General features: G+C 36.9%; 1 protein-coding gene across 2 annotated transcripts in view; it reads right to left on the bottom strand.

Annotated features, from left to right (window-relative positions):
* Positions 1-11,728, bottom strand: part of LOC131047367 (metacaspase-1) — a 62,317-nt gene extending 50,589 nt beyond the window's left edge. The window contains exons 1-3 of one of the 2 annotated variants that reach the window (XM_057981343.2): positions 11,579-11,728; positions 10,867-11,459; positions 10,289-10,501 (exon numbers count right to left, since the gene is read on the bottom strand). In XM_057981343.2, the coding sequence (XP_057837326.1) occupies positions 10,289-10,501; positions 10,867-11,026 (373 nt within the window). In that variant the 5' untranslated portion in view covers positions 11,027-11,459; positions 11,579-11,728. Of the gene's footprint in view, positions 1-10,288; positions 10,502-10,866; positions 11,556-11,578 lie in introns of those variants that run through there. The other variant, XM_057981273.2, reaches the window with a different exon arrangement.
* Between the last annotated feature and the right edge of the window lie 273 nt (positions 11,729-12,001).

A 12,001-nucleotide genomic window follows, 5' to 3' on the forward strand; every position in this document is an offset into this window, starting at 1 on the left:
CATATAGGTCCCAAACTCTAGCAACATGAATGTCCAATCCAAAATTCGAAGTCTGAACATCCTTGAATCTAGAATCCAAAATCCCATAAGCGAACAAGTCTAAAAAATCAAAAATAAAAACCACCATCACATCCAACAAAAAATTCAATCTTAGAACACCACGTGGTGTGTGAAATCATTGGTCCTAATTCCCCTTGGTCTCGTGACATTTACTCATACCTCCATAATTCCATTCTTTCATCCACCCCTAACATCCAATGTAGTACCATCACCATATCCCTTTCATCCAACCTTTTGCATAACCACCATGCATCCTTCATCCACCCTCCCTCCTCCTCCATCTTTTCTTAGCAACACCTTCTACCATAGAGGCTTGATGATCACTATTAACATTTGGAAGAAGCAATCAACAAAGCTCACCACAACATCTATCAAGCACAATATCAATAGCATGGTCCACATAGAGCAATCATTTGAAATGAGATACTATTAGGTTACCATGGAAACAAATGCTTAAATCCAAAATCTAGAAATCCCAATCCCAAAATCAAAAATCAAAATAGCAAAGAGAGAAACTTTTGTCCAATGGTGAAAATTGTTTCTATGGCACCTTGGGCAAGAACAATGATGAAAACCCATTGATAGGCGACATGTGTAAATTAATTGATTGTGTGTACCCTACACTTGGGGGCAAGATTCTTCCACCCACTCATCCCATCCACCTTCACAACCATTAATTACTCATCCAATCACACCATTGTATCATTCCCATCCATCGCATATACATCCTCATGCTATCATGCATATCCTCATTCCCACTTTTGAGCTTGATAAGAAAGTGACAAGATATTGAAACATGTCCTTGATACATCCAATCTTTTGCAACAAAACGCTTCAATACCTTGTCAAGGTTAATGAATTAAAGCATAGCATATTCAGCAGACACTTCAACACAACCTTATAAATGGCACATAGCAAAGTGGGGCATGTCATTCCTGTGCAATGTAGTCCTTGGAGACCACATGCTACATCCCAACCCCCCATTTCCATCATGAATCCCATCCCTCATCGCCATCCCAGATTCTACACACCTTTCCATCCATCCAACACCTTCACCCCTAGTGCTAGAATGGGTTCTTTCCATTAAACAATTTTAACATCAACCAATGCCAAGCACAACATCATACAACACACCCAATCTTGACATAGATCCACGATCCTAAATTATAGATCCTCAAGCTCTCAAGATTGTGATCCAATACTCAGAATCTCGCCAATCCACATAGCCAATGCAATCCAATCCCAATCTCGTCCATGTCATCAATTCAAAACCCCAAGTGCCTATTTATCCAAACACGCATCGACAGTTAATAAAAATATCGACAAATCTAGCCAAGCAACCCAACAAACATCCATAAATTTCATCCTTACTCTCTCTAAAATCCAAACCTTGTTCAATTTCAAATGATTTCATTGTTATCAAGATATATCATTCCCACATCAACAACATTGTCATCATCATCAAATCAATCTTTGCATTTTAGCTTGATCAAGGGCAAACTATTCTCTAACTTTTCTTTTCATCATTTGTGCATGTTTTCTTATGTGTTTCTTATGTGGCTTGGATTTGTGAGTTGATCTTGGGGCACCTCAAGACCAACGTCATCATGGTCTTTCATATCATGATGCATCCAATCATATGCCCAATTGGATATCAATCGCTCACATGGTTGGCAAAATATCATCATGATCCCTTATATCATGGTGCATAATGTCAAATACTATAGCAAATTTTGGCTCGCCATATTAAGATTCCTTCAAAAGAATTCTAGAATGTACATGTTGATGTGTTTTTTATGACACCTCGAACACAGAATAAAATACCAAGTATTCTATCCTCTCTTTAACAAGGAAACCTTATATGCTAAATAATATGATCAAGGCTATCCCAAGGTTTCTTTAGTCATGTTTTGACATTGCACATGGATAGACTCAATTTATATGATGTGATATTGCCAGTATCACAAAGGGACTTACATCTATGAATCACAATTGGAACTTGCAAACTAACTTCTCTCAAACAAAAAAATATCAAAAGGGAAAGGGTTTAGGGAATCTATGCTAATCCCAAGGACGATGATAACAATGGATAGTGCTTTGATAGACAAAATCCTTCAAACCAAGCTTTGATTTGCCATGATAACAACAACTACACAAAACTGGTGCAATATCCCAAAGAAATGACAAGATTTTCATACTGCAAACTATTCATTAAAATACCCAATGCTAGCGCAACTTGAACAAGTATCCACAATTGAACTTAGCAACAATAATTAGGCTCAGGCTAACTTTACACTATAGCTTACAATGAGCAAACCACAAAAAGTATGAACCAAGGAATTTATCATACATCATTGCATTGCTCCATTAGATTAATGAACTTTATCTAAAACTTGAATTGAAACTTGAGAAGTAGGAAACCATGCAACATGTTGATATAACACACAAAATTCACCATATCTTCAATGAACATAATATGTTATTCCATCAAGCCTTAGCCAACAATCTTTGTCTTCCCTTCTACTCTACTCCTACTTAGCCAACTATTCTTCTACTACTGAACTATTAACTGTTAACCCTTACAAATGAGAAGGCAATGTCTTATATAGAGGTCTCCATTACAAATGAATGGCTTGGATCGATTTGAAATCACTGGCCAAGATTACATGATGAAACCCTAATTAGGGCTACTTATAACTAACTCCTCTTCGACCAATGAGAAAATTACATTGTTTTGGACACATGTCCTTCCCTTGAATTTGGACCAATAAGAAATAAGTTTAGGTACATTGAATTTAGTGCCCTCCATATGTGTAGTTGTTGATGAGTCAGGTACATTGAACTTGGACATGTTGATTTGGAATTATCTGATTGGTGGATGAAGGCGAGTTGTCGCCATCTCAACTACTTGCACACCTTGTAGATTTGATACCTCATTGCAAGCAATATCTCTTGATACTCAACATCATCATGTGGCCTTTGACTGATTGTGATAGTTCATATTCCCAAATTGCATCATCTTTGATCAACTCTTTTGCATTTCATCCTCATCCTTGGCAATCTTCTCCTTGAATGTCATCCTCTTGATCAATGTCTTTGATCTCCTTGTTAGTAGTTGTCGAGCTCTTCATCATCATGTAATCCTTCATGTTGTAATGCTCCTCTTTGCTTGTCTTCTCTCATGTAACCATGTTATTAAACACACTTGATTTTAACGTTGCCTTCTTTCACATTGCTGAGTTCCATCCTTTGATCTTGGATTTCCAAAGGTCACTATAAGATCATCTTCATTGAACTAGATTCCTTGACTCCTCCATGTGGTTGAGTTCTTCATGTTGTAAAGCAATCCTTGAATGTCATCTTGAGCTTGTCCTTTTTTATGTTGCACTTCATCATTGAGTCTTCCTTTGTCATCACCTTACATCACTTCTTCATGTATAACCCTTCATTTCATACAACTCCTCATCATCTTTATTTCCCTTTGAGTGTCTTGATCTTCCTTCAGCATCCTTGTCATCCGTTTCCATCAGTCAATATGCTTCTTTGCATCACATAAAGAGAGAAAGTATCATAAAATCAAGATTATGAATGAAAATAAGGTGTAAGAAAAATTGTGATAAGGAAACTGTTAATTCAAAAATCTTGCACCTCTAACTTATATTGAAAAATTTATGACAACTTTACAATTTATTTTTAAGCATTAACAATTCACAAAAATTTGCATCACTCCTGAAAAATGACATTATCAAATCTGGAAAGCTGCTGGGAATTATTTGCAAATCTGGTCACAAAACTTGTAACCTTCTTCTAGAAATTGAATTTCAGAACTATAAAATGCATAAGTGATGAAGTAAGATGCCCAGATTTGATGTAAATGACTACATTTCCCCTTTTATTTGATCTTGAAACTTGATTTTCCTTGAAAGAATTCACAATGCCTGATGTTATTTACCTCTGTCCTGCTTGAATTCCACTCTGAAATCAATCCCTTCTGACCTGATCTTCGATGAAATCCACCTTGTTTCAACTACCATTCACTCTTTCTTCTTTGGAAATCATTTCTGAACTCCACTCTCTCTTTTCTTTGGTATTGAAATCCGACCTTCCTTGGTTCGAACCAGACTTCTTTCTGATTTTAACCTACAGGTCTGCTTTTAACAATATGAAAAAGGATATTTCTTCACCTTTCCTTTATATGGGTCTCATCCTATTTTGTTGCAAGGGTAGAAGTCGGCTAGGGTTTTGTTCAATTTGTTTTGATTTAAATTGTCTTTCTTTCCATGCAAAATTGCACTTATCATTCAATCTAGTCAGCCGGCTTAAATACTTCTTTGTTTTATGGTTTTCACATATTTTAGAGGGAAATTATGTAAGTCGTCCCTCTCCCTCCACTCTAGGTCGACCTCAACCCTTGTTTTTCACGTTTTATCATATTTTTCCACGTTTTGCATTTTATTTTCCTTAGCTAAGGTCAGCCCTATGGCATTCAATGTGTTTTAACTTACACGTTTTGAAGGGTTTTAATGCCTTCACCCTAGGTCGGCTGGGTAATTTTGCAACTTTACCATGTTTGAGGAGGTAAAAATAAAAGATTGAGTGCACCTATCAAAACATCCTCAAAATTGCATCAAACAATTAATTATCTACTCTGCCTTAACCAGCAAATTTTCTGCCCTTTACAAAGATTGCTGAGCAGGATTTTGGCCTAGCTTTCCATTGTGCAAAGCGGAATTTTCATGTCGTTATGCATTGCAAGGATTGTACATGGCGGGAATACACATTGTGCATGCAATAAAACAAGAATTCAAGACGTAAATTCTCCCTATTTATGCATAAAACATGGCGAAGTTTTAAGTTGTGCATGCACAATCGTGTCAAGTGCAAGGTGGAAATTAGTGTTGTGCATGTACTGAGCAAGGCGGAGATTCCTTATGCTTGTGCAATCCTTGGCGGAGATTAGAGGATATCATGCATAAACCAAGAAATGCAAGGTCGAAAATTCATGATGCCCACGCATAAAATGTTCAATGCAAAGTGGAGGTTAAAGTGCCCATGCAATGCAAAGGAGAAATTCGAAGCCTCTATGCAATGTAGGGCAGAAATGAAAAGGAGTCCTGCAATCTGTAGCAGGATTGCAAGGGAACCTTGCAATTCCGCTTTGCAATGATTAAAACGACTTTGCCCTGGACAACCTCTTGACAACTTTCATGCAACTTTCAAATCTCATGAAGTTTCTTGACACCATTTCATCATGGAATCCCTAGACCAAGCTCTGGATTTAACAACGTGAAATCAAACCCTCTACCTATCTCTAGGGTTAGAGACCCTAACATTATTGCCAAACCAAACAAACCCTAGCTAGCAAGCAAAAACAAGGGGTCCCCATCTGCAATGGGATGATGTGTGAAAACGTCACAACAGTACCTACCATCCACAATACCCAATCATCACACATTATATCATTCATCCATGCATATCATGTCCATTTGCATATCCCTTTGCCTCTCCTCATAACTATTCACACAATTCATCCATTTAGTAGCACCATTTCTAATCTCCATGCATCCCAACCTTAATGCATCTAGCCATCTCCCCCCTTCCTTCTATATATCCAAACCTCTTCCTGTAGAGCTTTTTAATTGCAACTGAGGTTGGAATACTAATTCACAACTTAGGGATTTTTATCGACACTAAGCAACCCTTCATGAACTAGAAGCTACATTTAATTATCAACCCAGGGACGTGAAATTGAAATAAGATAGCACTATATATGCACTATGGAAGATTTCTAAGTTGTTATTTCAGTTGTGTATAGCAAATAAACTCAAAATGATAAATTGAATTGAAAACATGACAATGTTGGAAATAAAACTAACTACACAGCAGTGGCTACAGGAAGACTGGTTATTTGCAACAGCAGTGGCTGCAGGAAGATTGGTTATTTGCAACAACAGTGGCTGCAGGAAGACTGGTTATTTGCAACAGCAGTGGCTGCAGGCTGACTGTTCTAAAACTAGTGAAATTGAATATGCTGAAAACAAAACCTATCATAACCAACTAACTAATAAAAGTAAAGCATAATGAATAAAAATCTAAACTATTGCAAATCTAAACTATGTTTGAGTCGCAGTTCCTCAAGTGGCCCTTGCTTGAGTTGCTTCAATCTGTCGTTAACATTCCATCTTCAATAGACAAGCCTCAATGCTCAAATAATCTTCTTATTGCAAATCAAATATTAACAAGACTCAACACTAACTGGATACTCTCTAAACACTCTCAACTCTACTATTCTCAACACTACTTTCAACACTACTTACTCACAACTCAACAAAATCTCAAATTTATGCTTAAGGCTTGAGAGTTGAAGTAATTACAAACTCAACAACTTATTACAAATGTCATTTCTCCTATGACAGCAAGGAGATGACTTATTCTACTCATGACTGATAATAAAGATTAAACAAACAAGAGTTGAGAGAGTGCTAATCCTCTTCGAACTCTACAACTATAAAGTACAGACATTGTTGAACATGTGTACAAAACATGTTATAATTATTTATGAATCATCAAATAGTGTTTCCACAAGCTTCTCCAATGTTCCTTCACTTTAATAACTCTAAATACACAAACTCATGAAGAGGTAGAAGAGTCCAAGTTGAATTAGAACTCAATCCTTAACCGCTGCCTGGAAATCTGCTAGTTTGTCTCAGTCAACTTCTGGTGAATGCTGCTCATTAACTATTGCGAATCAGCTCAAACTCTTTAAACCCTTTTTATATCTCCTTTTAATCTTTCCAGATCATTTTGAAAATCTTAATTTTGTTAAGAAACGAGTGAGATATGCCTGTTTTACTGAAACTGGTCTTTTGACTTTTTTTGCACTTTCAGTCAACTGCTACATCTGTCAATTGCCAACTTGCTCCTCCTCCTTTCTAGCTATATGAACGACTCAAACCACTCAAAAATAACATGTTAATCCTTCTTAAGTACTTTACATTCAATAATAACCATTTATTATAATATTTATCATCATTTAGCATCAACTAGCTAGACACACATATGCATATCAAACACCATTAATCCTAGTTAATGATTCACAAAACCAAGGTAATGTTTGGAAATGACTTGGAAGGACATTATAAACATGAGGTAAAGTATCATAAAACATGAAACAATATGGTCAATTTATAGGCTCATCACTTCCCTCCATTTTTCAACCCCTAGGACTTGATTCTCCTTTTGAGAGACCACCCAAGTCTTGTTAACCCACCTTCTCTCTCAAGGGGCATCCCTAACCCACTTTCTAACAACATTTCCTCTAAATGATTGGAGTATCCTACCCCTAGTGTTGTTGCATTGTGCATCTATACTTACCTTATTTGAAAAGACATCACCTCTCTTAGTTGCAACATCATTTCAAAGAGGGGCGAAATGTAGACACTTGAAATCCACTTCCGCCTTTTAACCTAACATCATCATGCTTCCATCAATTCAGGTCATTAATCTGGCATCAAATCTTCACTAATTAATTTTAAAATAAATTAGTGGAAAGAAAGTTGGTATTCATTTAATTAATTAAACTAACCCCCTTAATTAATTAATAAAATCATAATTACCTTAACCTTCCTCCGTTACTAATTATTCAGATAAATACTTATCTAATTAAGAAGGCTAATGCACATTCTTCATATCATTTTAATAATAAAATAAATCATTTTCACCTAGCCACTAAAATCCAAAAATCAACAAACTCCATGACCTCCTTCACTATTATGTGCTCATGCAAAATGCATCTAAAATTAGGTTGGCTATACCTATCAAGTTGCAACTGGTGCCAAGAAGACCTTCTCAAAAATGAGGTTTAAGGTTGCTCTTTTGTCTCCTCTGAACTCTCAAAGCTCTCTAAACTAACCCCCTCATCAAGTATTATATGCCAAATCTCTAGTTCAGCCTTGGGCGCAATCTACCTGATCTTCGGCTTCACTTGCATCACTCCTTTCTCAACTTTGGGTTGAGCATAGAAGAAAATCTAATCTCCACAAAAATCACATATCACACCGACATTATAGCCAAAGAAAAGACAGTTATCTGCTTTGTAATCTAACATCAATCTCTTCTCCTTAGGCACATGTACTTCTCTTGTTCTTCCCTATGTCCTCAAAACAACTTCTCACCATCAAGGCATCTTTGACAGATTCTAAAGTTTTGTGGCAATGCTATTGATTTTCACCTCATCAATCTTTAATTTTGAGGCAGTGCTATTGATTTCCATCGAAGATTGTCCCAACTATCAAGAAAATAACACAAGAGGGTAAAGCATTGTTCCTCCTAGTCCATCTTCAAATCCACAAACACCAACCAGCTCACCAAGGTGTTGAACACATTCAGATTTTCTATCATTAAATCACTATCACCTACCTTCAGTGAATCAGCCTCTTTCACAAAAAAATAAACTTGTTCACAAGGACTTTGTTTGATACAAATTCCTGAACTTATCCAAAAGCCCCTTGGTAGTGGGCTCTCCCTCAACATTTAGGAGAACTGATTATGCAAGACAGCCAAATGAGACTCCTTGCCTTTCAATCAACAACTTGTCAGTCTTCATCTTTCATGCTAGATGATTTATGATCCACCACCACTACTCATAGATCTCTATCCATGAACAAATGCTCCACCCTAAGCTTCAAAGCTCAAAGTTGCCTTCATTGAATTTCTCCGCCTCCATTCTAGATGTATTTACCATGGATATATCTTGAAAGCCAGATCAACTGCAACAAAGCTCACACTCATAAATATTAAGAGAAATAGGCCCTACTCTTCATTACAGATCTAACAAGCTAGCCAAGCTCTTATACCAAATGAAATGGAATAGGCTAAACTTCCACAACTAATTCTATGAAAAGATTGTCACAAGATATTTGATATACACTGTTTTCAGCAATATTCTGGAATAGTAACCACACAAAATAAATACCCAGAATGAAAGATCACAATAGAGCAACCATAAAAGAGAATGAAACACCAATATACCTAGGAAAACCCTTTTTAAATAACCTAGACTCTAAAGCTCCAAACTAATGTATTATCAGCAACAAAATATTATGTAACACAATTCCAAGCTCCAATCTCCAAGCTCTTCCAAGGTATCCACACTCACACTCAAAAAGGAATCAAGCAAAAGATAGTATGAAATATGAATAGCCTCCTACCCAAACCCTCTACTTATAGGCAAGAGAGCAACAAGAGTGAAAAACTTACTAGAAGCTTCCTACCACCATTAATTAATGCACCAAGTTGGTTACCCAAGCATGTCACTAGGACCTGTCGAAAAATGATAAAAATCGAATGTGCGACATAGAAGTGGCAACACATTCTCAAAGGCACCTCACTTGCACTCTCCAAGCCAAACACCCATGATTGTCTTGCAACATATAAGCAAAGCATTAAATGTTTTTTACAATATTGGATGTAATTTGCAATAACCTCTATAAATTAAATGCAATTCTCCAGTGATCCAAAAAAACCTTGTTCTTACTATACCATGACCCCAAATATGAAATGCATTTCCCCGAATGTGTCACCAACATGAAATGCATTTACAAAGTTACACACTACAACCCAAAGAAAACTAGTGGACTACCCAAAGTGTGTCACCCCATCCTGACATGGACGGCAACTTTAGAAAATATGAAATACTTCATGTAGGGTGTACATGCAACTCCTCCTTGACAAAAAATAAATAAAAAAACAGAAATAATATTTTTCTATTCTACCAAGAAATATACAGAACCATAATAAAACTTTATTAATTCATAAAATTCGATACATGACATCCATTCTATCAAAAGGGATCAATGACCATCTTTTTCCTCTATCTAACTCAGTCTATAAAGGTAAGTGACATTTTCTTCTTTTTTTTTAATTGTTTTTATTGGTATCCAGCTTAAAATTAATTCCCCAAGCTCTATTTAATTGTCTTGATTTAAGATTTCATGCACAAAGTTATGACTGCAGATATCAGTGGAATTGTACCTAATCATTAAAACCACATTCAATCCAAATCACCGAGTAGAATGCTGAAAAATCCTGCGTCAAGAACTTTCAGATACAACTTGGATCAGTTTCTTATAATGCGTTCCGAGATCATACAGTCTATTTTGGCAGCAATTAATTAAATGGTGCACTAAAATCAAAGGAAACTTGCAAAAGAGGACCAGGGTTTGCTTACCAGTGAGCATAAGGATGGAAGATTCCGGGAATTTGAACTTGTTTATAAGTAAATACTTCATGCACTTGGCATCATTTAAGCAACCTTTCAATTCATAGCGAGTATATCTGTATGAGATGCCACAGATGACGGCCTTCTTTTTGCCATGGGACGAAGGGGGCGCAGGGGAGTACTGTTGAGGATTGGGCATAGGGGCCGACGGTGGCTGAAAACCTGCACTTGATATGAATCAATAACGAATGTTTCAGAACTACCAGTGTATTGTGGTACAGTAAGACACTTCAAAGTTCAGGTTGGGATTTCTCAGTCCACCATGACTTGTGAAAAGATAATTCAAAGTTTAGGTTGTAACTTCTTAAAACATCATCAATTGTGGCATTATACGGCCCTTCCACAAAAACTTTGGCAATTTGTATTCCACTGAGTATGGATTTCAAATGAAACTATGTTAACTTGCTTTTGGAAAAAATTGTTAACTAGCCAATCTAAATTTTTATGATTTGTTATTTGGCGGATCTAAATTTGTGAAAAACTATACTTGGTGAAAAACTAATTTTCTGAAAGCTCACACAAAATACCTTGTCCATAATATGCAGAAGGTTGAGGAGGGTAGGGCGCCCCGCGAGGTTCGGCAATGTGAGTAACCGCCTTGCATATCGCGCAGCGTATTGATTTGGCCCCCGGCGGCAGCTGCAGCGGCGTCCGACAGCCTGAACAATTCACAAGCATCAGTGCCATGCCACTTCCTCTATGATCTGTATTTCAAATTCAATCCTAATGGCACGCCCGCGGGTCGAACCTTGGATCTCCACCAAATTGTGCTTTTCTCTATTTTTTTCTTTTTCAAGACCAAACTTTTACCCTCAAATCACAACGATCTGTACAATTCGAATGTTGCGCACACGAGTCGAGCCTTGCACCTGTGAATCCAACAAGTCGGGATTTTCGCGCAATATTTTTCTTTTCCTAACCCTTAAATTTAAAGTCAACTTCGAATTATATAGCTCTGTTCTTTTCCTTTCCACGGTTTCGTTACGCGAAATTGTCGATGTTGGTATTTTAGGCAAAATTGTGCGTGCTGGTAACGCAGAAATTGCCGTCACGGTGGAGAAAATCAATGGGAGAGAAGGACGGCTCACGAGCACTCCGAGCGGGGACTCGAACTTCCGACCTACTATGTTCAGGTTGACAAAAGTAGTTAAATTTTACCAAAATCCATATACTATACGCCGACGGCGGTAAATAAATAAAAGCGTGTGGCTGCTAAATTAAAATTCTTTATATTCGAACCTCTGGAATGGTGGGCGACATGCTCCGACCGAAACATGATTGACCAGATTCGAACCTCTGACAAAATGGTCATCGAAACATCTTTCTGAAAAGAAGGAATGATAATTTTCCACGCGTCATTTTGCACCTATGGCGTGGGTTCCATGAAGGGCTACATAGATTCAGTGGGATTACTTGGTCTGAAAGATTCGTCCAAGTTGAAGTTTTTCATCTTTCTTCACAAACAGTTTGGGTGAAGCTATAAATTAGCATATATTTGTATCTTTAAAAAATTATGTAAAGTATGGTGAGAGATATCAAATTAAAAATAATTGTTGCAAATTAACAAAATCTAATTGAACAACATTAGGTCATTTCGAGAAAAGTAGACATATGTTTATAGATGAAGATGGAGAGGGAGAGATATAGGGGAATAGTTCCAAT

This window comes from Cryptomeria japonica, chromosome 2 (genome assembly GCF_030272615.1).
Source record: "Cryptomeria japonica chromosome 2, Sugi_1.0, whole genome shotgun sequence".
Taxonomy (NCBI): Eukaryota; Viridiplantae; Streptophyta; class Pinopsida; order Cupressales; family Cupressaceae; genus Cryptomeria; species Cryptomeria japonica.